Source organism: Tetrao urogallus (assembly GCF_951394365.1).
Source record: "Tetrao urogallus genome assembly, chromosome: 10".
In the NCBI taxonomy this organism is placed as follows: domain Eukaryota; kingdom Metazoa; phylum Chordata; class Aves; order Galliformes; family Phasianidae; genus Tetrao; species Tetrao urogallus.
This window is the reverse complement of record NC_136823.1, coordinates 1,380,822-1,406,531: the sequence shown is the minus strand read 5'-3', so window position 1 is coordinate 1,406,531 and position 25,710 is coordinate 1,380,822. Positions and strand designations below refer to the sequence as shown.

General features: G+C 54.7%; 1 protein-coding gene across 1 annotated transcript; it reads right to left on the bottom strand.

Annotated features, from left to right (window-relative positions):
* Positions 1 to 20,485: 20,485 nt before the first annotated feature.
* Positions 20,486 to 25,365, bottom strand: LOC306950326 (uncharacterized protein; the record flags this gene model as incomplete). Its single annotated transcript, XM_079540557.1, has 7 exons — positions 20,486 to 20,806; positions 20,875 to 20,964; positions 21,140 to 22,065; positions 22,718 to 23,001; positions 23,333 to 23,724; positions 23,859 to 23,948; positions 24,418 to 25,365. 7 exons carry the CDS (start codon positions 25,363 to 25,365, stop codon positions 20,486 to 20,488), a joined length of 3,051 nt encoding a protein of 1,016 aa, XP_079396683.1.
* Between the last annotated feature and the right edge of the window lie 345 nt (positions 25,366 to 25,710).

Here is a 25,710-nt window from a genome sequence, read left to right as displayed (position 1 = left end):
GGGGCCTGAGCTGTGTTTTTATGCTGGTGTTTTTGCAAGGGTCAGAAAATAAGGAGCAGAGAGAGGAAGGAGCAGCTGTGAGGACAGGCTGAGCTGGGGCTGTGCATCATGGAGAAGAGAAGGCTGCAGGGAGAGCTGAGAGCGGCCTGTAGGTATCCAAAGGGGCTGTAAAAAAGAAGGAGACAGACTCTTTAGCTGGGTCTGTTGTGACAGGACAAGGAGAAATGGTTTCAAGCTAAATGAGGAGAGATATATGCTGGATATAAGGAAAAAGTCTTTTACAGTAAGGGCAGCAAGGCAGTGGCACAGCTGCCCAGAGAGGTGGTGGTGCTGCATCCCTGCAGGCAGCCAAGGTCAGGCTGGAGGGGCTCTGAGCACTGATGGAGCTGTGGTGTCCCTGCTCAGCACAGGGGGTTGGGATGGATGGCCCTTAAGGGTCCCTTCCTAAGGATCCTAAGCCCAGCATCCTGGGCTTTCTGCGATTTCACTTTAATGACAAACTGCTTTTGTTGTTGATAAGCTTACTTATAAGATTTTTTTTAATAACCTCAGTGCAGTGCTCTTTGACTGAGAGGACTGAGAAAGTGAATACAGCAATGCTGTGCCACACCTGAGGTTTTATTTCAGACATGTTTTTCAAGGGCATTACGCTGAATTCCTAGACAAAGACAAAACAAGTAAACGTAGCTCAGTTTATCAGACTCCGGATAAATGATAGCAATCATCTTCTGCACAGTCATTTTCATCAACTCCTATCCTAACACAAAGGCCTGGGAAGCAGGGCTGGTTTTTGTAGGTGAGCAGCTGGAGAGTCTGCTTTGTTTGCTACACTGAGACCACAAATAAGCCTTGACTCTTTGGAGAGGTTTTACACAAAACTTCTGCTCTCAGGGCCGTGCTGAGCTGAAAGCTTACCTGCAAAAGCACTCTGCAGAAGGAAAATGCCACAGGGAAAGTTGACCTTGGAAATGAGCTGCTGCTCAGGCACAGAAGGTGCCAGAGCCAACTAACCAAGTGTTCCTTGCTCTTTTCAAACTCCTGCCTGATGAGACAGGAAACTCTTAATGCAGACAGCAAGTGGTAATTATTTCTTCCAGATGAGGAAACAAAATAGAGGAGAGTGAAACAAGGCTTCTGCTTGATCACACATAAACCCTACTTTCTACCTGCAAACAGCCAATACTGTCTTGTACGAGTTCCGCAGTATCTCCACATTACTTTCATGTGTCTCATTTCCCTGCTAAAGATGTCACTGCCTAATCGGACAGATCATAAAGCACCCATAAAACACCCAGCATCTCCAGCTCCTGCCTTCCCACCTTTTCTCTGACAGCACCAGCTCCCTGCACGGGATGAGAAAAGAAGACTTTCCAGTCCTCCAGGTGCCCACGCCCTCACTACACCGAGTTCAACAGACACAGGTCACGAAAAACCAGCTCATAAGCTTGTCTGCAGCGCAAAAGTTTGGCTATTTCAGATGCTATTTTAAAGCGATCAAAGGATACGCAGACAGCCAGAGGTCAGGAGTTGGGTTTACATAAACAGGATATTTACAAAGAAGTGGCTGCTCTGAGCCAAGCCCTGCAGATCAGCACATGCAGCGTCGCGGCTCAGCATGCTCAGAGCTGTAAGTGCTGTGACAATATCCTGTTCCCACTCTCGCAGCAAAACAAGAAGCAGCTTATTCTGAGAAGTTCCTGAAATATAGAGCACACAGTAGAACCTCCAAGATAAAAAGCCACTAAACACAAGCTTTACATTTCCAGGCCCCTCTTATCATCTGTGTTGAAACAAGAGGTTTGCAATGTCAGCTCTGCTTTTCAAGAAACCAGGGCCACAAAAATGCCCGATGGGATGGAGCAGCTCCTCGTGAGGACAGGCTGAGAGCTGGGGCTGTGCAGCATGGAGAAGAGAAGGCTGCGGGGAGAGCTCTATATCCAAAGGGGCTGTAAGAAAGAAAGGGACAGACTCTTCAGCAGGGTCAGTGGTGACAGAACAAGGAGAAATGGTTCCAAGCTTAAAGAAGGCAGATTTAGATTAGATAACAAGGGAAAAGGTTTTTACAGTGGGGTGGTGAGGCACTGGAACAGGTTGCAGTGGGTGCCCCATCCCTGGAGACTCAAGGCAAGGCTGGACCAGGCCCTGTGCAACCTGCCTTAGCTGTGCTGTCTCTGTTCATCGCAGGGGAGTCGGACTGTATGACCTTTAAAGGCCCCTTCCAACCCTCAGGATCCTATGAAACTGAGCCATAAGCCAACAACACGTAGATAGCCGCTGGATGTTAAGATAATGAGATACGTCACGTTATGCGTTTACAAGCACAACACAACCCGAACACTTCCACGCTCGCAGTGCGCTGGGAGGTCGTTCTCCACCGCTCAGCCCCGCTCAGCTTCGTGTTCCTCCCTTCCAGCAGGACGAGTCCTCGCGCGGCCGGCAGGGGGCGCCCCAACGCCGCCCGGCGCCCTAACAGACCAACGCCGCCCTGCGCCCCGCGGCGCTGCCCTTGCTGGCCGTGCGCCCAGCGTCCCCCGCCGCCGGCGTTAAACCTCCGGGGTGGAAGCCGAAGCACGGCCAGCAGCAGCAGATGGCCCGAACCCACGCCATGCCCCTGCAAAAATTAAGTCGTGCGCTTTTGCCGTTCAGAAACCGCCGCGGGGTAGCAAAGCTTCCAGAAGTAGTGGAGTGAAATGCGCAAGCTCCGGGCTTCTGAGCGCCCCAGGCAGTGCTGAAGGTTACAGAAAGTGAGAGGAGAGAAAAGAGAAAAGGCGTCTGCTAATATTGAAGTTTTTTTCCCCTCAATCAACTGAAAAAAAATTATAAAAAAAACAAAAAACAAAAAAAAAAACCAGACATAATATTTTAATGGGGAGACATCAGTCTCGGAACAAAATCTTCTCATAGCTTTGCAGACAGCAAACACTAATGAATGATACTTCACCACTGACCAAACACTTCCACTTCTCTAAAGCATTTTCTTTCCATGGTGTCACGAGGTTCATTTTTCCCCCCCCAGTATCAGATATTCACTCCGTGCTTTGAGGAAACGGGCAGCATCCAACTTCCACACACATTAAATAAGCAGCAAAGCACTCCATCCAAGAGTTCTCCATTGCAACCAGCATGCTGCTGTTCTAGCCAGAAGGAGCAAGTAGGAATTTATGTAAATTACCCCATCTTAAATAGGGATCTTCATCTCCTACATATTGCACTGGTGGGAAGAGAAACGAGCCCATACTTCCCCTCTAAGAAGCTCTGTGGATACACTTGCATTCTACAGCTTACAACTGCTCTCAGCAACCTCACCCGCACAGCACAACACAAGCTTGTTGAAGAGCAATGCAAGGAGGCACAGCAGAACACAGAAGCTGCAAAGATCATTAGCACAAATACAATTTCAGAAAGACAGACACGCACCAGGACGGTCTTCAGGCCCACACATATCTGGTATCCACGCCAGCTCCCTGCTTCCAGGCTGACCGGGTGGCTGCCTCCAGCTAACTGGCAGCCTGCTGTGCTCCAGCCACAGCATTTGTACACAGCACAGGATAATGCCAATTCCAGTTATAATGGGTTTTTTATTTTAATTAGAAAATGATGTCACATCTACCTTTAGCAGGCTTGCGATGGTCCTTCATTGGCCCAATCTATGCAGCTGGAAGGAGGATTTAGAGGATCACTGAGTAATTCAGCTAAGTGACCCGAGGACAGCCAGCAACAGCTATCTAATATACAAGGCCATTGCAACACTGCGAGCCAATTAGAAGAGGTGATGACCAAACACACAACTATGCTTCACCCTTTCTGCTCACAACAACGCTCCAACATTTCAAAACTGGACTTTGGGTGGAACGGGAGAGAATTCTCCCACACCTCTTACAAGCAATAGGGCTGATTTTCCTTTGGCCAGGCAGGTGCTGCAGTGCTATTCTGAGGTGAGAAGCTGCAGTTTGAGGGTAAGTGACAGCATCCAAGCTTGTGCCCATGCTGCGTTGCAACTCTAATGACCAAACGTAGCGCAGAGCAGACGGGACGCCTCGATGACATCCCTATGACATCAGCACCTGTGCATGGAACAGACCGTCCCTCCTCTGGGTAATTCCCATATTCCTGGAGTACGGATCAAGCTCAGCAGGTTTTTCCTTCTGTGGAAGAGATGTCTTTAATGAGCTGCATAGGGATGTTGTCACCTTTGTAAGGCAAGAGCTAACTCACCCTGCTCGGAAAGGAATTGAGAAGGTGGCTCTCTTCCTGGGCTGATCCCGAGTTCCTGGATGATGGCAAAGGCAGTGCTTTGGGAACTGCCATCCTGCAGAAGAGATCCCTCGTGGCTGAAAATCCTTTGCACGCAGCTTCTCACAGAGAACAGGAAGAATTCCCTCACAAGCACAGGGAGCAACTGGGCCGGAGAGCTGTGCCAGCACATCAGCAAAATGACACACACTGACACACACTGATTCACACCTTCTCAGTTCAGTTTCTCAGGACCCACGTCAACACTTGAAACGAACACTTCCCAGCTCCTCAAGATACTGTCTTCTGCACAACAAATGCACCATTCTTTTTGTTTTCCCATTCAGCTTAATATCACAGGCATCAAACCGGCAGGCAATGAGAAACAGCCCACTAAGTCCCCCAAAATGTCAAGCATCCCACACTACAAGTTCAGCAGGTTCCCCATACCTTCTCCACACATCCTTCCAGCAGCACCTGGTTCAAAACCAACCATAATCATGAGGACTGGACCTTGTGATCTAGCAGTTAGTCCATTTCTTTTGAGGAGAAATAAGTGCATTACTGACAACATTTGCTCCATACTTTGTATCACTGTCTAAAGGGAAAAGAGTTCCAGTTCTCCTGAAGCAGACCTGCTACACTAAAGGTAAGCAAAGCTGAAGGCATCAGGACTGAAAGAAAAAGAATCTGCCCACAACAACATACACCTACAGAAGTTATTTTCACGAAAGTCTGTTTTATTCTTGGATCGCCTGGCTACAGAGCAATCTACCAAAGATACTGAGGGTGAAAAAAGATGTAATCATGCTTCAGATTAGGATGAGCTACTAGTGGGAGCAAGAAGTCCTTAGGTGCTAATTGGGGAATAGACTTAAGCAACATCCTACATCCCATAGGGCAAAGCCGTATGCATACATACACTAGAGAGCCCTTAAGCTGAAACAAAGTCATATTCCTCAGCATACATAAGGGAAAAAATCCCAAAATGCAAGTCTAAGCAGAAGACGGTGGTATACAGTAACAGGGCAAGCAAACAAGCTCCAGTCTCTTATACCAGAGCTGATGGCAGGGCAGGCCTGGCAGTGCTCAGCCATCAGGAGCCCCAGCCACGCTTCTTGGTGGCAGAGAGGACTAATTCCTACACTAATTTACATTCATTACATTTTCTTTATCATCTGCTGAAATGTCATAATCGGCATTCATCATACACACAAAACAATGACGTACCCCTTGCAGCACTCTTCATGTCTGGCTTGATTCCAGCATGCTGATGTGTTTCCAAAGCCACCATGACCTAGCCATCAGGAAACAAACACTTACTACATAAGGGTTTTTACTGCAAGAACTGTGTAAGTAATGTCTTGAATAGCTTTCTGTGGGACTCATGCAGTTTACATACAAACTTATCAGGCCATCCATCTAAGATAACTGGGGGCAGACGTGTTACCAGAAGGAAGGTCTTGTCACTGGTGCAGGGATCACATGAGAATCCTAGGCAACACACAGATGTTCACCTACAGGAATGTGAATATCATCAGCCTAAGAAAAAACAAACACACCTTTCATAGATTCACAGAATGTCTTGGGTTGGAACGGTCCTCAAGGATCACGAAGCACCAACCCCCCTGCCACACATAGGACCACCAACCTCCCCATTTAATACCAGCCCAGGCTGCCCAGGGCCCCATCCTACCTGGCCTTGAACACCTCCAGGGATGGACGGGGCATCCACAGCCTCTCTGGGCAGCTGTTCCAGCACCTCACCACTCTCTCTGTAAAGAGCTTCCCCCTGACATCCAACCTCAATCTTCGCTCCCTCAGCTTCAAACCATTTCCCCTTGTCCTGCTGTTATTCTCCCCTTTCCAAGAGTTGATTCCCCTCCTGTCTGTAGGCTCCCTTTGGGTACTGAAGGCTGCAATGAGGTCACCCTGCAGCTTCTCTTCTCCAGGCTGAACAAGCCCAGCTCCCTCAGCCTGTCCTCACAGGGGAGGTGCTGCAGCCCTCTGAGCATCCTTGTGGCCTTCCTCTGGACCCTCTCCAACAGCTCCCTGTTGAAGAAGCAGATCACTTTAGCTCATCCCTTTCTGCACTGTTACTCCATTCCTTGTTATCTTTATGCAAACCACTGTCAAAAACATGGCCTTTCAGAGCAATTTTAGTATTTTGATGGACATAAGCATGTCAGTTTCGTTGCAAGATAAAGGGAAGACGCATCCATTATTCATGTTTAGTGTGCGCAACCCAGTTTTAAGAAGCCCTTTGTAGCTTACTGTATAACCAGAGACTTCCAAGGCGGCTGCTTCCAACAGGAGGAGCCTGCTGGCCATTAAAATCCCTCGCATTTGCACAAATGCCCCATTTGCACTCACGTGCCCAGAAGGTAACTGGAAATAGCTCCCAGGACGGCGGCTCTGCTGCGCACAGCCCTGGTACGCGGTGCTGGCCGTGTCCGATGCTGTTACCACAGCAACTGCACGTACAGCGTTGCACAACTGCTGGCCGGCGGTGCACCATGAAAGGCTTTCCTCTTCCTCCAGGCGTGGGACCGCAGCACAGCCACTTCCCCCACGCACTGCTCACCTGGAGCTGGGGAAATGTTCCAACAAGAGAGCACAAGCCAATGCCAGGCTTCCCCGGCTGTTTCTCCTCGTGCCTCTCGAAGGCTGCTCCAGGCTGAATGGCTCATGAATTATTCTCACAGCTACTGCCACACTAATATTTCAGCATCTATTATGCATTCACATCCTTTGCATGTCTATCCTTTATTCAGCGAGGGTGCCGTGAGTGCTACCTGTTTACAACAGCCAAATCTGTGCTGCAGAGTGTAAGAACAGCTGCCTTCTAAGAACTGAAGTACTTAACCCTATCTTTAAAAGCAAATGCGATCGGCTGCCTTCAGCTGTGGGATTTCCCAGGGCAGACATTTTAAAGAAAAGAAAAAAAAAAAAAAACAGCTGAAAAGCTTTATTACACGTGTTAAGAACGAGAAATTACATGCTGAGCTGCAGAAGAAGAAATACACTGACAAGAATATGCAGCCTTTGCATGGGATCTAAACATGTGAAGCAAAACAAAGGAATATCCTAAAGGCTTTGGGATGAAGCTCCTCGTCAGATGGCAGAGTATTAAAGCCGAGAGATAAAGAGAACTTAATAAGCACCATAAAGGGTTTTGGGGCTTGAAATATTGAGTTACTTCCGATGGAGAAACCAAAGAGAAAAACAGCAGCAGAAAGACAGATGCTGGTCTGGATGAAGCAAACCGTCAAAGGTATAGAGTGCATCTGTGAGTCATCAGCGCATAATAGAAGCTGCAGCCATGTGAATGCCTGAAATAGGGCAGGGAAAAAAGAGCAAGGCAAGGTCACGTTGTGGGAGGAGGAGAAGGAAACACAGGCTGGGGGTGGAAGAAGTGTCCTAAAAGCCAAAACAAGGAAATGTTAGAAGCAGCAGTGACTGTGCAGGGAGGAGACAGAGAACAAGAACGGGGCTCTCTGAAAACGTTGGTGCCGTGAATACATCGACAGAGGCCCACCTGAAAGCACCTGAAGTGAGGGGAGGGTGCAGAGCTGAGGCTGTATGCTGTCCTGCTGCGAGGACAGGACTTGTCCCAGGGCTGGAACACACACACCGAGGGGATGAGATGTGAAGGTCCAGCAGAGCACAGCACGCACCGTGTATTACAACAGGGGTAAGCAGGCTGCTAACGAAAGCCCACAGCAAATGAGCTTGGGGGGCAGCGGCCGTGCCTGCAGACCTCTGCCCACACCCACAGACAGACCCGGTTCCACACACGTCGCATAGGCAGGAGACAGAAAGGCAACTTTTGACAAGAACTCAGGCAGTGGAAAACCGACAGTGACACGAGGAACAAAATCCCAGCAGTGCGCGCGACATCGACGGCCCCTGGAAATGTTCTGAAGCGCTGTGAGAAGGGAGGGTGCTCCCCCAGCATACAAACAGCTGGAGCAAAGCTGCTCAGAAGCGACCGATGGCATAACTTACAAAAAAATACATCAAATGAATCCCATTTCAGCCAACTGCAACGCTATCAGTAAGAGCAGGTAGCCTAAAACCTAGCAGGGAAGGTGAAACAGCACCAGACAGATCGAGATCCCTATCACCAGCCAATCTGTCTTCAGAGCCTGCAGGGCACATTGCTCCTTCTTGGTGTGTTTTGCAAGTCCAGCTGGAGGGCTTATCAGCTTCCTGAGACAAACAGAGCCAATACGGAGATGAGGAAGCTTAATAAGGATAATAAAATTACAGCAGCCAAAATAATCTGACTGATGAAGCACAGGCAGGCTAAACAACACAAAGATTGCAAATAAAATCTGCTGCAAAGGAGAAACAGTCACCGAATGACAGCAGCAAAGAAACCTTCTGTATCTGCTTCTAAAAGCAAAACCCCTTAATTCTCCTTGTTTACTTAAAAAGAACTTTGTCTAAGCACAAATCTCTGCAGAGAAAGCAAAGCATAACAACGCCAGAAGGGAGAAAGCAACACTCCAGCACGTACAGCACATGGGAGGGGCTGTGGCACCAGAACATGTAAATACCTACTCAGACAATCCCATATTAACACAAGTTTAAAGCGTACAGCACACAGAGCAGCAGCGGTAGCAACCGGGCAGCCTGGTGAGGCCACAAGCCCCTGAAACCGGTCACAGACAGCCCAGCGAGCTCTTCTCTTTGTTCCCGTTCTGAAGGCAGCAGGTCGGTGTCACAGGGCTGACAAACAGCGCTGCTACCGACTGGCAGCACTGGTGGGATCTGCAGGGACCCACCGCCACCAGAGGAATCAAAAGGCAGCCTGAAATCTAAACGTTGTTGTGGCGGCAGTAACGTCAGGAGTCATTTCAGATGCCTTAAAACAACGCAAATTTGTTGTGCTCCTTGACTGACTTATGTCAGAACAGGGGCGTGCAGCCATATGGAAGCTTTTAACTCTAAGTAAATCCCCACAAATATTTTGTCCCTTGCATCACTTGATATAAACTACCCACTGGCAGGCTGGGGCTGCAATCCAGCAGTGAACATTTCTGGCTGTTTAAGGAAACCATCCCATTTGCACAGCCATGTGTATTGAGAAGCAAACCAGTCCCACACTGAGGCAGCCCAGGGGCACCACACACGTGCAGCCAGCTCTGCATCCCACCTTCTTAACGAAGCATCACTAAGGATCCCTTCCATCTACCACACGGAGGAAAGCCAGTGGCAATTAGGGGATGTATGGCAGGCATTGAGGCCCCACCACTGCAGCTGCACATGGGGAGGGTTCCTGCAGCACATGGGCTCACACCTGCAGCAGGAGGGATGCTGACATCCAGAAACACCCCTCTGCACAACGAAGCCACACCAAAGCACACCCAGCCCTTGCAAACAACAGTGTGAGGAGCGGCGGGTGACACCATCCCATGTCTCCACTTAGAGTGCCTAACAGAAATGGCATAAAAACAGGAGTCCACTTCACTTCAGGCACCATGGAGACAGCAAGACAGCACATTCAGAGCCCTTCACTCCTTTACTTTCTTGTAGGATTTAATTACTCTCAGAATCACAGAATCATCAAGGTTGGAAAAGACCACTAAGGCCAACCAGTTCAATCATCAACCCACCACCACCTCTTATGCTCTCAGAGACTGCAAGTCACGCACTGTGGATGCAATGAAAGGCTGACAGACAATTACTGACCAAAATGGGACAAAAATGGCTTTTGGAGAAAACCGGAGCAGATTCCAGGAACTTCCACATCTGGGGCTGCTGCTTCCTCTGCTGCATTTTCAGTTTTGCCCCTTTCTGTGCCACTTGCCTTGTGACCTTCCAATACCTGCCCACCCACCAGGGTACCAGGACAACAAGCCTCCACTGTAGTTAGTTAACTAACAATTAAAAGAAAAAAGAAAACTATCACACAGAGCGAGAGGGTGAAAGCACCCCTCAAGGTCTTTTCCTTCAGAAGAAAGCAGAAACCCTCCCTATGGAACTTTCCAGCATTTAAAGCCTGCAGTTTAAGCTCACTGCCAAGACATGGGGCTGTGGGCAGCATGGTGTGCGCACAGTTTAAGCCCCGAGGGAACCACGTAACTTTGGGGAGCAATTTGGGACACAGTCACAGTGCTTCATCAGCAGCTGGACTGACAACATCTCTCAATGGATGAGCAGAAGGAACACTGATGTAATCAAATTGAGCAAAATGCTGGTGCAACCAAGCTGATGTGTTTTTTTTTAAATTAGATGGATGACACAAAAAATAAACTGCTAAAAGCATTTCGTTTAACTCAACAACACCCCTCTGCTGGGCTGCATTTGCAAAACTTGGCGCTTTTTCCTAACAAAACGTCCTATTTCTTTCAACCCAGGCAGACCCTTCCTTTCATGACCAACAAAAATCCTCCCCGAAACACTCCCTGCGTCACGTCTTCATCCTGCATAGCTATCCCCACACAAATGGTCTCATTAGATGATGGCTAAAAACGCCTGGGACCTTATGTAAATGGATGCTATTGCTTTTAATTGCAGCCATAATTATGGGAGTGCCTCGCAGCTGAGTAAGGCCACACAGAGCCAACTTGCTGGCACTCCGAAATTCTGGACGCACACCAGGAGCCCAATGCCTGCTGTTGCTCACCACCATCTTTCAGCTGCTGCTCACCACCGCCCTCCCACTGTCCATCAGCTCTCCACAAAGCCATAGGAAACCAACTGACCCCATGGGATCGCTCCCAGTTGTGATTGGCTTCACCTCACGCCAGCTCGTCCCTGCCTGGTACTGACAGAAGGGTTAATTCTGACTGAATGTTTCCAAAGAGCCCAACTTTATGCTTTCCCGTCCCGCCCCAGGGCACCCACCCACCCACCTCAACCTTCACCATTCGCTTTTCCTGGAAAAGTGTGGGGGACCCCAATACGACCGAGGCTGAGCCCACCTTCCGAAGTTTCACTGCCCGCCTGCTCGGCGCTACGACGGGTTCCAGACCCCGAAACGACAGCACGTCCCGACGGAAGGGCCCTCCCTCCGAGGTGAAGCCTGCCCAGCTCCCGGCCGCCCAAAATCGGAGCCCGGTGCCGGGAGCGCGCAGGCAGCCCGCAGAGCAGCCGAGGCGGCTGCGCGCACTCGCGGCGCTGCCATCGGGAGCTCGGATGGACGAGCGGCGGGTCGGGGCGCGCCTTGCCGGAGCGCTGATTTTACGACCGTCCAACGAAAAGCGTCGCTGCCCGCAGAGCACAAATTCCCCGTCCCGCAGCTCCATCTCTCCACGGCAGTCCGTTTCCCAAAAATAACCCGGGCAGCGACAGTCGCCGCACGCCGCTCTCCCCAACGTGCGCGCCGCGTCCCCCCGCCAGCACGAGCCGCGACCCCCGGGCGGCCCGCAGCTCCTGTGGGGCTCTTGCGGGACTCCGGGAGGGGTCGGCGGGGTCGCGGTTCTCCCCTCGCCCGGCCCCACCGGCAGCCCCCGGCGCACCCCGCTCCGTACCTCGGCAGTGCCGGCCCGGCGGGCGCCGGCGGCCCCACATCGGCGCCGCTCCTCGGCCCGGGCCCCGCGGAGCTGCCCGCGGCTCTGCGCGGAGCAGGGGCGGGACCGGCCCCGGCCCCAGCCCCAGCCCCAGCTCCAACCCCAGCTCCGGCTCCAGCCCCGGCCCAGCAGCCCCCGCCCGCCCGCCCGCCGCACCCCGCGGTCCCGCTGCGGAGAGGTGCGGGAAATGGGCAGCGCCCATCGCACGAAGCAGATCCCGCAAATAAACCGGGAGTGCGGGGGCAGGGGGAGCGCCGGAGCCATTTTGCAGACCTGGGGCTGGAAGCGGCCGGAGCGGCGGGAGGAGGGAGCGGAAGGAGAACGCGTTGCGTCGGCAGCGAGGTGTGCTCGGAGCCCCGGCCGTCCCGGCGCTGCCTCCCCCCGCTCTGTCCCGCCGCCCGGCCCCGCGTGCAGGCAGCGGTGTCCCAGCGGAACTCCGTGCACGGCTCGGGGTGGTGGCGGCAGCCCGGCGCTGTCCCCGCGTGCGGGTCTGCGCGGTGCCTCGTGTCACGGGGGCCGTGGGTTTTAGGGGCTCGCCGTGTAATTCCATCGGCCTGTGTATCTGAGGTCAGTGTGTGCGCGTGGAGGATTTGGGGTCTGTCGCCTCCCACGCCTTCGGCTCGGCCCAGGTTGGAGTCAGGGGGCCGGGAGCAGCGGTGTGCCCAGGGCGGCTCGGATCCCTCCGTCTGTGTGTGCTCTCTGCAAAGTGACGGGCAGGGAGTTCTGAGGTCGCTGCTGTGATTTCCCGACAGCTGACATAGGGATCTGAATGAGGAAATTCTTCATATTGTGCTTAAATGCTTTACCTTCACAGGCTTTTTGCTCTCTGCTGTGCTCTCTCTGGTGGGCACTCACCATCCTGTGCGCTGTGCAGGCGGTGGGGCTCAGACCACAGTACCACGAGCACTGTCGTTGTACAGGTTATCATCCGGTGCTTTGAGCCTTTCGTTAACAAAGTGTTTAACAAAGTTTTTAAACGTTAATCACTGCCAGGAGTCATCGCATGCAAAGAAAGGGGTTATTTTATAGGCACGGAATATTAATCTCAGCATGATGGTGTTTCCTGCAATGAGGAAATTGTGTGACTGAGGTCGGTGTGGTGTCGGTGCTGGTATCGCTTCCTTGAGGTGCGTGGCACACCCAGGACTGGGACCAACCCCCTGCTGCTGCATAGCCCTGGGCTGTGGCTACAGGAAGCATTTGGCCATACAGAAGCCCATTTGGTGCCAGGAGCTGGGGGTGAGCAGGGGTGGAGGAAGCTCCAGTGTTGCCCTAGAGCTACGAGATGAGCTCCTCTTCTGTGGGGGAACAGTTAATGGGAGGTCCGGCTCTGTGTGCGTTCCCTGGAGCACAGAATGGCTCATGGAGGTGCTTTCTCTTATGCTCACCTTCTGGAGAACACATAACCCTCCTTAACTCCCCATGATTCCATCTGGACTATTAATATTTCATTGGCTTTATCTTTCTGCATCTGAATTGACTCCACGTAACCACAGCCTTTCCTGTGTTAGGAAGCTTTGCTGCCCCTAGCATGAAGGGGGATGGCCCACAGACACCACATCACCAGTGCTGCTCTGGAGCAGGGTGTGCATCCCTGGCACAGCACGGGTGACAGAGCTCAAACCCAGTATAGGTAGACCCGATTTTGGTGCATGACTCCTTCCAGCTTGGAGCAGCAGCCACGGACTGATGCTGTTTGGGAGCAGCCATCCTGCAAGTTCTCTCTTTGGTTTTAAAAAATGAAGAAAGACCAGCAAAACCACAACATGCAGGGATTCCTCATTGCCTGATGCTGATAACCGGGCTCCAAGTGCCCCCCTCTCCCCCCAAACAGCGGGAAGCAGCTCAGTAAATGAACCAGGCCCTCCAGCTGCTCCTCTGGCAGAAGATCATGCAATCAGTCATAGAATCACAGCATGGTTGGGCTGGAAGGGACTTCAGAGCCCCAATCCCAGCCATCAGCTTGTTTCCTCCCCGCCCAGATCAGGCTGCCCTGGGCCCCATCCACGGCCTTGGGCACCCACGGATCGGGCAGGGCTCTCCTTTGGTGGTTTCTCCTCACACTCAGCTCCCCCAGGTGGGAAGGCGCCTGCTGGGCTCACTGCTCCCACCTCTGCTTCTGCTGGACCTGTCCCTGCCTGTCCCAGAGCTGTTGTGCTGCGGGCTGCTGGCTTTGCACAGGGATTAAGCGTTCCTGGAAGCAGCCCGCGTTACGGCACTGAGCAGCTACAGCTGGGTTAATGGAGGGCGTTGCAAAAACCTGGGGGTTCGCTCAGATCTGTGCACTCAGAGCACTGCTCAGAGTGAGGAGGTTCTGCCTGAGCTCAGAGGCCCGGGGAGGTGCTGTGTGTTTGGCAGGCGTGGTTGGGTGCAGTGTACGGAACAGAGGAATCAAGATAAGTACTCGGAAGCATTCCACCTGGGAGATTTGTCCAAGCTTGTTTTTGGATTAAGCTCAGCATGCAGGGCCATCCTTTGGATGGGGCTCTGTTGTTTCCACCAGACAACCTTCTGCTATGCTGGTGTCAGCCTGGGCTCCTTTTCCCTGGATGACACCTGTTTAATGATGGGTAAACCCATCATTTTCCAGCTATTTTAGCTGCCTTGCAGTTGAGTTCCTTGGTTTTGATGGAAAGTTTCAGCTGCTGAGTCCTTTGTTTGGGTCGAATCTGCAGGGAATTGGGCAAATGCAGGACTGTGCTACAGCCGACCGAGCCATGTGGCACAGTGCTTTTGTTTTATGTTCCTAACGAAAGGCATTTTGCAGCCCTTAGGGTCCTCCGCTCCCGGGGTCTGAGAGGCTGAGCTTTATCCAGCAGGAGTTCCCCCTCGTGCAGCACAGCACCGCCAGCCTGCCCCCAGCTCTGTGCATTGCTGGAGTGCCCGCCTGCCTGCCCAGCTATTTCTGTGCTGCACATGGGACTGCAGTCAAGTGCTGCTTCTCTATCGCAGACAGCTGAGAGTTTCCATGACCTTTGACTAAGAAATAACTGCATCTTTCCTTGCAGCCACTCTGCACAACAGGCAGCACGTAAGATAACATCAGTATTACTGTACTGTACCATTTTGGGCACATCATTTGCTCCGGTGTTGCACTTCTTTCCACTGGCTGTGAAGAGAGAATAAATGACACTTTTGGAACATGGCAGAAATGAACGGTCTGATGTTGTTTCCCTCTGTTTCACTTAGGGATCACTCATTAATTAACCTTTTTTGTTTTTATTTTAAATTCTCCCATGGGTTTATCTAACACCTTTCAGACGCCGCCGCAGGCTGAGCACCAGGAGTCAGCCGTGCCTGGTACACCAGGGAGCAGGCTGGTGGCAGGTCACCACTGCCAAGGTCAGCAGCTCCACTGCTGCAGGAAGGGAAGAACCACTGAAATGCAGTCTGCTCCTTTTTCCAGCTGCCTCAGAAATGAGGAAGCAGACACAGCAATGGTGGTGTGTGCCTCAGACACGGTGCTTGTTCTGCAGATGCTTTGCACGCAGCCCAAGGATAGAGGTGTCCATGTTCACTGCAACCGCTGGAGCCCTGCCGCATGCCCCATGGCTGTATGTAAAGACTGCTGGCAGCAGTCAGTCCTCCAGCAAAGCTGGGTCTGTTCATGCCCTCGTACTCTTTGCAGGTTGGTTGTCAGGGTGAGAAAAGCCAGGCCTGGAGCTATTTGGCTCCGTGCTGTCTCGGCTGGTATCTGCTGCATGCAGGTATCTGGTGATGCACATTAGAACAGGTAAGATAGCAGTGCACGTGCCCTATGCACTGAGAGTCAGATGCAGTCTGAAAGCTCTCACCCCCCCTTCCATTTTGGCTTGCTTTGTTTTTGCCAAATCTAACCCCAAACTGCCCAACAGCACAGAGGACTGCTGAGTCTTAATTGGGCATTGTGGCATGCAGTAGCCTGCTGAATCAGATTTTTCCTCCTGAGAAAACTTGCAGAGAAATTCTTGACTATTTGTGCAAACTTGTTGGCTGTAATATTTGCTATAATGTGCTGTGTTTGCTTTAAGTCTGCCCACAAAGCAGCAACTGAGCATTAGGGCAGCATCTCATGGCATTGTATAGCCATATCCTTAACATGTCACGGGAGGAGAACTCGTTTACAGGCTGTTCAATAAAGCACGACCAAGTCTGTTTGCATGTCTGACCTCCCTGGGCTGTAAGTAGCCGTCCTGTTGGCTTGCCAGCACGAGCACAGGACACTGACGAGTCTGTTTTTAAAACCCCCGGGTGGAAAATAACCAGGAGAGGGGTTCCTGCCAAGTCAGAGCAGGAAAGGTGCTGCAAATAGCACAGCATTGTGCCTCCCAGTGAGGAGCGTGGGGTGCGGAGCCATTTCTGTTTATGTAATCCGAAGCAGGCTCTGCTGCTCAGGCTGCGTTTCCAGACTGTTGCTGGGAGCCAGCAAACCATGCCTTAGGCTGACAACCTTATTTTCCGAGTAACTCCTGAACTTGTCATCTGTGGAATCAGTGGAGGGAGGTCTGCTGCCCCTGCTTGGATTCTGCAGTGAGTGGGGGACAGCCAGCCCGTGGCAGGCGGGTTGGAGCTGGGTGATCTTTAGGTCTCTTGCAACCTAAGCTGTCCCATGATTCTGTGATAAGATTGAATCGGATCTTTCCTGGATGCACCCGAGCAAGACAAGGAGCTGAAGTGAGTGGTTTTCAAACACCAAACCCGAAGAGACTGTGGGGAGGAGCCTCTTACATTTGAAGTGAGGGGATCTTGCGTTCCAGTCAGTGCTGCTCTGAGTGAGCAACAGATTAAGCTCAGGCTGAGCCGTTCTTGAGGGGAGGCACAAGCTCTTCCATTCAAGATCTGGAGATGTTGTTACTTGTGAAAGAATATTCAAAAGTGAGCTTCAACACTGCATGTGAAGGAGAGCTTGCAAGTTTTGTTTGAAGCAGTCACCAACAAGAGTGCTGTAGCCTCCTGCATGTCCATGACACCACTGACCCTTGTGAAGGCTTCGTTCAAAGCCAACAAAAACTGCTGCCCTCCGTAGCACCTCAAGCTGCTTGCATGGCCAAGCATGTTTGGAGGAAGTTTTTGTGCCTTTTCATGCTCCTGCTCTTGAGATGCCCCTTCCGGGTCCTCTGCGCTTGTGTGGTTCAGCAGGTGGTGTTTGTTTGGTGCCCCTCATTCCTTGCAGCCCCACTGCTCTGAGCATTGCAGATTTACCCAGCCGACCTGCGCACAGCAAACAGGAGGTGGATGAGGGCAGGTAAGCGCGCTCCACCCAAGAGATAGCTGCAGGCAGCCACGTGAAGCACTCCAACGCCCAGGGCCACGCTTGGCTGCCTGCAGGCACTCCTGCCTTGGCCCTGCTGCAGCGTGGGCTCACCCTGGTGCTGGGATGGCTTTGCAGAGTGCAGATTTTACAAGGTGTAACTTTTCAGACCTAAAAAAAGCCCCAATGCCCCCAGATCAATGCTTCTGCATTGTCCGAGTATGATGTCTTGTGTCTGCTCCTCAGAGTCAAGAGAACCTAATGACACAGCATACAAGGACCTGGGTGCTTTAGATACCAAGTATTCAGAAGCCAAACACGAGTGGCAAGGAGCTGTCACACCTTCCAGGCATAAAGAGGACTCGGAAATCACAGCTGTTTTCTTCCTGTGGTAAAAGATATTTAGTGCGTTGCAAATATCAGATGGTTGGTAATTTGGGAGGAACACATTTCAGCATTTGTAGAAGTAGAGTCGAATCACCTTCTGCATACAGAAAACAGTAAGATAACATTAGTTTCAACTGTTTCAATTTACAGCCAACTTTTTTCAAGCTGTCCCTCTAAGAATTAGAGCAGAGAGTCCATTCCTAGCCAAAGTCCAGACATGACTGAGTTTGACAGAGGCAGCCAGTTGGCAAAGGGCTTGGCTGTAAGTTGGTGCACGCTTCCGAAGACTTGACTGGGGAGCCTAAGAGTCCAACTGCGTCTGCATCAGAGCCTCACCCGATTCCTATGAGATGTAAAAGGAAGGGAACAGATCGAAGACGTGCACCCTGCAGGACTGAAGTGATGGTCTTCATTGGAGCCCATACAAGGAGTGGGGGCACTCACAGCCCCAAACGATTTCAGCCAGGATGTTGATGTTACTGCTTTTTGAAAGATACTTGTGCACAGTGCCAGCACTTCACAGGGGCATGCTTGGAAATGTATCTGTGTCTGTGGAGTTTTGTTGCCAAAAACGAGGTGTGTGACACGCAGAGGACCTTTACATCTCCACACCTGAAAGGCTTGTGAACAGAAATTTCTGACCTATTTAAAAATGTTCCAAAGTTTTCAAGTGGACTTCAGGCTCATTACTTAGAAAATAGGAAAATGCAGCCCTGTGGGAGGGGTTTGCAATGACGAGGAGCTGACATCAGAGAGCCACAGCAATCGTAGGGCAGACGTGTGGAAAAGGACACGCAGGCTGGAGATGTTGCTTCTGCATCACTGCAACGAAACACCATGAGCTGATGTGCATCCATGCCAAGGAGAGATTACGGGGGTAAAGTACCTGCTTGGCTGTGTTCCTTATTTACTTTGCAGTAACAAATCGCATCCTGCCTTGCTTTACGTTTCTATGAAATTTCTTCAGTGGAAGGTTGTATTTGTTCTCCTAAAATTCAAACCCTCAAGCCCGCAGAGAGGCCTTGGGGTCAGGGGCATGTGGGGAACGCTGTTGCTCCTTTTGGCAGTGCTCTCCAGTGGTTGGAATGGCACTCCTACCTTTCCCTCAGAGGCTGGCATTAAGGACATCCTCACTGTGCGTGGCATGCAGGCATAATCCTGCTTTCTGCTCTCTGTGGCTATGAATCTAGAGCTTGCTTGGTATAAAAAACTGTTAATCCGATGTTAGAACAGTTGCTACTGCTTCTTTTGTGAGAGGAACTATAAAATCATTTTAGGATTTCACCACAAAAACAAAACAAAACTGCTAGCAACAGAGAAGATTACAGGAAAAGATTTATTGTCCCATCATCTATTTCTTGAATTCTCAAACTATGAACCAACACAGTTTTGGACACAATGTAAGGATATTAAAACAATGGCATACAGTTTTTTTGCAGAGTTTTCTTACAACTGCACTACTAAGACATTTTAGAGCTAGCTGGGTCCCTGTGCTCTCTGTCTACTCCATCTCTTGCTGGACAAGTCTCTCTCGGCACATCAGTTCAGACAGGCACTGTCAGCTGGGGCTCTCCTCTTCATCGCATGCTGGAGGGGAGGGTGCTGTCTGAGGACTCAGTGGCTCACCTGCAGCAGAGACCAAATAAATTTCTGTTATCAGCTTTCTATATCGCTATCAACTCTATCTACCTATCAGCTATCTCACCATCAGCTGTTTCTGTCCTCTATTTCCCAATCAAATATCCCAACACGATACAACTATCTATCTCACTAGCAACAATTTTGCTTTCCACTAAGTATCTTTGATCCACACACCATCTATCAATTACCTGTCTCACCATGCACTATCTATCACTATCTCACTACCGTTTTTCTGGCTATCGGCTGTCTGCTGTACAGTAGGTTTCTTACTATCCACCAACTCTCTCCCCATCAATTATTTTGCTATCCGCTAACTACTAACCCAATAACTGTCTCGCTATCCACAACCCTCAGCCCCCAGCACCCCAACTATGCCGTTCCCCCTCCCCTCGCACAGCCCGCACTGGGCTGCCGGCCCAGCACCCGCAGCTGCCCTGTCGGGGCCGCAGCTGCAGGTGAGGCGGTGCGGGGCTGCCGGGGAGACGGCTGCAGCACGAGTGCCTTCCTGTGAGCAGAAGGCTCGGCTTCTTCTCTGCGATGCTCTCCCCGCGCCGAAGGCGAGCTCCCGTCTGCGTGCCGTGGCTCTGCGCAGGGCGAAGCGGCGCTCGACGCCTCGGACGGCTCCACCGTGCCTCGGCTGGCTCCTCCGTGCCTCGGCTCCGCGTGTGCCGGCGGTGTGCACGCGTGGTGCGGAGCGGCCGGGCTGCGTCCTGCAGGCTGCCCGCGGGTCCCGACCACGGAAGGCGCTCCGTGTCCGTTAAGGCGGGGCAGAGAGGAGGCAGTGCGCACAGCCTGGAGCACAGCTCCATCTGAGCGTCGCTCAACGCTCAGGCTGTGCAGGGACCCAGCGCTGGTTGCCCTCAGTGGTTTGTGAGCTCCTTTCCTGGGAAACGTGGCACGGGGCTGGGCCAGATGCTCTTGGTGGCACCAGATGACCTCCAGAAGTCCCTGCCTACCCTACTCTACTGTGGTTCTTGGACGAGGGCTGCCTCTGTCCCTGCCATCGCTGTACACATAGGAAGACTGGGCAATTGTGGTTGGCCAGGCCCAAGACAGGAGCTGGAGCCCAGGTGATCCAGCCCTGCCCCTGCTACAGCACCTGCACCTCCGCTAGGAACACATAGGGATGGCAGGGCACAGCTCAGCTACAAGCCATAGAGTGGGGAAAGGACTACATCAAGCCTTCTGTATAACATTAGAAAGGACACTGCATGACTCCACAGCCTGATGCCTGATCCTGTGGCAAGTTAGGTGGCACTGAGGGACATGGCTGTTGCACCCCTCCCCTTGCTGTTACAAACTCAGCAATGACTGGCAGAATCACAGTGAAAGAATTTAATAACCCTATAGGATGCACAGCAGTTTTATTAGCAGCCTGGGCTTTATTTCCCATGCTTCCCACATGGAGGAAGGACAGCATGACCTTCCCCATCTCATCACGTGTCCAGCACAGAGCATGGAAGACAGCCATTGCTCACTTATGAGAGGAGCCCTGGCTGTCACAGCGCTCTCCCTGCCAGCCACTGTAGCACTGGCAGGTGAAGTCCTCAGCCAGCTGGGACATGTCACTGTTGGCGGTCAGGATCCACACCATGGGCTGGGGCTTTTTGGCTTTCAGGTTGATGGCAAAGCGCCTGGGGTCAAGCTGTAGGAAGGCTGTCTTGCCCTCCCTGCGCACACAGCGGCCGTTCCCGGAGCACAGGCTCTGGCTGCACAGCTGGGCACTGGTTGTCACATTGACGATGTAGTGGCCCAGGGCCCCATCAAGGTAGTCCCTCAGCTTCAGGCACTTCTCCTGCAAGGAGAGGTGGTGTCACAGTCCCATCATGGTGGAGGGGGTCCTCACAGCCCTGCCCAACTCACCTTGGAAGCAGTGTCAGCAGAGCTTCCCCAGATGATGATGCCGGCAGCACCCTGAGCCGCACTCTCCCCAATAGTGTTCACCAGATCCTCCTATGCCCGAGGGGAGACAAGAGATCATCCAGGCACAGAGCCACCCCACACACCCCCACAACACCACAGCAGAGTCAAAAACCACTGGTGCAACCCACTGGTCACTTTCCCCGGCACAGCACCAGGGGCCCCACCAGCCCCCCACCCCCTCCACCCCCATCGCCGTTAGCCTCACCTCAGAGAGAAAGGCAGAGGTGTTGTCATACAAGATCTCGGTGTAGGGCAGGACAGGGATGGCAGTGCTGAGGATGCCCTCCTGGACAGCAAAGGCCTCGGCCACGCGGTACCGGACATAGCGCAGCACCTTGTCAGTGCCCTGGAGCTGCTGGGGCAGGTAGATGCTGGGGTAGAGCGCCCGGCTGCAGTTCCAGAGCCAGTCCAGCTCCTGGTTGCGTTGCTGCTCCACCACCGGGCAGCTGCCGTTGTACAGCGGGTTGCTGAAGTTGTTGTTGTAGCAGTCGGGGAAGCCGTAGAAGCCCCAGTAGCCACCAGGCCGCATGGCCTCACCCAGCTGTAGCGTCTGCTCCAAGAAAGCACGGGCAGCTTTCTGGTACTGCTGCTGGGCCACCTCCTCCACACGGCTGGGAGGCCACAGTGGGTGCTGCCGCTGCACCAGCTCCTCCGACTTCTGCCGGTAGATGTTCATGGAGCCCCAGTCGCGGGCCCACAGCGGGCGCCACCGCTCCCAGTCAATGACAGCCAGCCCGTCATACGCGGCGCTGGGCAACGCGGCCTCGATGTCCCGCCTGGCCTGCTGCAGGTGGGCCGCCAGGCTGGCGTTCTGCGGCAGCCCCCCGTTCACCGGCTGCCCCTGCGCTGTGTAGTAGGGGAAGAGCCCCAGGTGCGAGCTGTAGAACAGCGTGATGTTCTGCCCCATGAAGGCCTCCTCCGTGTTGGCCACGACATCAAAGACCTCCAGGGCCAGAGTGACGTTGTACTGCTGAGCGCAGGACTCGCTGGGGACGTTCCAGACGGTGACGAAGGGGCGGTTGACCAGAACGGGGCCGGGGCCGGCAGCACGGACCAGGGCGGGCAGGAGCAGCGGGAGGGCCCAGCAAAGCCACCCGGGTGCCATGGTGCCACGGGGGGACTGGACCTGCTCTAGAACAACCGGGCGTTGTGGAGACAGCGATCACAGCCCTTTTATCCTCAGCTGGAGTGGGGGAGGGCTTCCAGCCCCGTCCCTCGCCTGGTGGTGACAGCCACGTGAGGCCACCTCACCTCCCCGCGGGAGGTGCCCAAAGTTATCAGCGGGCAGAGCCTGGCACCAAAGCCCCGGCGTGGTTTAATGAGTGATGGGGGAACGGGGAGCGGGGCTGGAAAGATAAAAAGACACGGGGGAAGGGGGAGGAAGAGGGAGGAAAGGCGAGCGGCGGGCAAGGTCACCGCGAAGGGGATGCTGTTAGGGGACAGGCGGCATCTGCAGCACCGCTGGGGGAAGCACTCAGCACCGGGAGCCGGGGAGCACGGCCAGAGACACGCAGGGCACGGAACCGCAGCCTGAGGAGACTCCCGCGGTGAGAAGAAGCTCGGGGACGGCGGACACGGGACGACCCCATCCGCGGACAGCGAGCTGCAGGAAGAGGGCGGGGACAAGGCACGGAGCCCCGGGTGGGCGCCGGCCGGGCAGCCCCCCGCCCCCCGCCCCGCCGAGCGACGGACGACGCCGTGCCGCCGCGGCCCTCCCGACCCCGCCGCGGCCCCGGCCCAGCCCGCCGCGCCCCCATCCGCCGCCCCACGCACCCGCACTCACCGGTCGCGCTGCGAGGGGCGGGGCCGAGCCGCCCGGGGGCGGGGCCGAGGCGGGGGGGAATCTGCGGGCGGGCGCGGAGGAGGCGCGGCCAGGAGCGGCCCGAGGGCGGAACCGCGCCGGGAGGCGGGGCGGCGGGCGGGGCCACGCTGCCTCCACGTGGGTGGCCCGGCGTGGCTGAGCCCGCGGCAGCCGCAGCCCCGCGGCCGCCGGAGCGACGGGAGGACCGGTCCGCGCCTCCGCAACCCCCGCCCCAAGCACTCCACGCCCTTCTCTCGCTCCTCCAGCTTTAATTGAGGTAAAGCACTTTGGTGTCGGGCAGCGCACGGGGGCTCAGCACCACGCAGCACCCACCTCCCTGCCCCCATACCCCTCTTGCCCCATTTCCTCTCCTTACAACAGGAGAGGTTCCCTTCCCACCCCCCTTCCCTCCCCCCAAAAAATCTCTGCCCTCTGTCCCCCAGCCCCTTAGCACAGAGGGCAGAAGGCAATCCCACTACCCTGAGGCATCCCAACAGTGAGTTGCCAGCAGGCGATTTAGGGCTGTCTCCAACCGGTCCGCTACACCACTACAGAAAAGGTGCAGGGCTCCCCCGTTCAGTCTGGCCTGGCTAGCACCACATCAAGAACACCAGCAGCACCCCCAGACCCATCGGTGCCAGGGGGCCAGGAGCACCCCCATGAGGTCCAGCTGGCTGCTGGCAGGAGTTGCCCTGCCAGCCCTGGTAACAGTGACAGCGGAAGTGGGTCTGTAGGAAATGGATGTCAGTGTGAGACGGGTGGCCCTTAGCCCAGATGAGAGGACGCTGGGGCTGCTCCTCATCCCGGTGCTGCAGCTGGAAGGTGGCTGGGTTGAGGTGCAGGAAGACGTTGGCAGTGCTGTTCTTGCGCAGGCAGCGGCCCTGTCCCTGGCACAGCGTTGTGCTGCAGTGCTGTGCTGCCGTCGTCACGTTGACAATGTAGCGGCCCAGGTCTCCTTCCATATAATCCTTGATTGTCTGGCATGACTCCTGGGAGGAAAAAAAAAAAAAAAAAAAAAACAACAGGGGTGTCAAGGGCATGCTGGATTGTCCCAGGGAGAGAAACACCCCGCATGCAGAGATCACCCCAGCCTTAAGCTGCAGGTACCTGGGCTCAGACCTACCCGGTTTTTGGTGTACTCCACGTCACCCCAGAAAATGACCCCAGCTGCTCCCAGCGCTGCGCTCTCGCCGATGGTGGAGATGAGGTCCAGCTGTGGGGATAGAGTCCAGTTAGTGCCTGTGAGCCCCATGCAGCACAGCGTGTCCCAGAGATGCATGGAGGCAGGGGACCATCCCAGCCCCCAAGGGACCAGCCTACTCCCAGATCCAACCCTCCCAAGGCCAGGGCACCCAAGAGCTGTAGGCTCTCACACCCCACTGCTAGCTGCAAGGGTCCCACATCTGGCGGGGCTAGAGGGACTGGTGACAGCATCTGCCAGCCCCTCTGGCAGGGAATGAGGCCCTCAGTGCCACTGGAAGGGGTTGGTCCTGCTGCCCGGCTGAGGACAGCAGAAACACAAGGTGATGGTGGCACTGCCACATTCCAGGGAGCCGCATACAGCTGGCCCAGAACCTCTTCTCCACGGCTCGAGGCCACACACATGCAGGACAAGAAAATCCCAACGACACCGCCAAGGGTCTGAACTCCTCACCAGGGGGCAGCCCCACCACCAGCCCTACCTGGCTGAGCACATCCATCTTGCGGCTGTAGGTAGGCCTCGTGTAGACGAAGACAGGCAGGCTGTAGCCCTCGTGGTGCTGCCGCGAGATGCGCATGGCCTCCATCACCCGCGCTCGGACAAACTTCCGGCTGTTGGGTGTGGAAGCCAGGAGCGGGTCGAGGTAGATGGAGGGGTAGAGCGCCAGGCTCTCGTTCCACAGCCACGCCAGCTGGTCATTGCGTGTCTTCTCCACATCGGGGCACTGCCCCGTGTAGCTCTCCTTGTTCTTGCTGTAGTCGTGGTTGTAGCAGTCGGGGAAGAGGTAATACCCCCAGAGCTGCTTGGGCCGGAAGCTCTTGGCGTACCGCAGCGTTCTCACCATGAACTGCCGCGCGGCCGACTCAAACTCGAAGACCGCCTGCTTGTTCACCTCCTCCGGGGACCAGGACGGCTGCCTCTGCTTCACCAGCTCCCGGGACACCTCCTGGTACACGTCCTTGGGCTTCCAGTTGCGCATCCAGATGGGCCGCCACTCCTCCCAGTCGATGACCGCCAGCCCCTCCGAGGTGGCTGAGCGGATGTACTTGCCGATGCCCTCCTGCAGCCGGGCCAGGTGCTCAGCCAGGCTGCTCTGCTGCGGCACGCCGCCGTTGACGGGCTCCCGTCGCTTGTTGTAGTAGGGGTAGAGCCCCAGGCGCTCCTTGTAGAAGATGGTGAGGTTCTGGTCCACGAAGCCCTCGTTGGGAGACGCGTGCAGGTCGAAGATGCTGAAGTCCAGAGCCACCTGGAAGCGGGGCTTGCAGTCCTGCGTGGGCGCGTTCCAGGCCACCAGGAAGGGCCGTCGGGTCAGCAGCGGCGCGGCCGACGGTTTTTCGGAGGACTGCCGGGCCAGGACGGCCAGGACGGCCGGCACCAGCCAGGGCAGCGCCGGCACCAGCGCCAGCACCGCCGCGCAGCCCCCGCGCATCCTGCGCGCACCGGGCGGCCCCGCGCCGCGCCGCTCCCTCGACGCCTTTGTCCGGAGCCCCGCCGGGCGCCGCCGCCACACAAAGCCCCCGGGACGCGGCCGGGGCCGGGCGGCCACGTGCGGCCCTGCCGCTGGGCTGCACCCCCTCTCGGCCCCGCCGCTCTCCCCTCGCGTCCCGCCGCAGCTCCACCGGCGCTGCCTCCCCCCGCCGCCCCTTTTTAAAGCGGCCCGGCGCGCACCACGCCCGCCGCCGCGGGGGAGCGGCCTCCCGCCCGCTCCGGCCCCGCTCGGCCCGGCCCCGCCCGCAGCGCGGCCCGGGGCCGGGAGGCGGAGTCGCTCTACCGG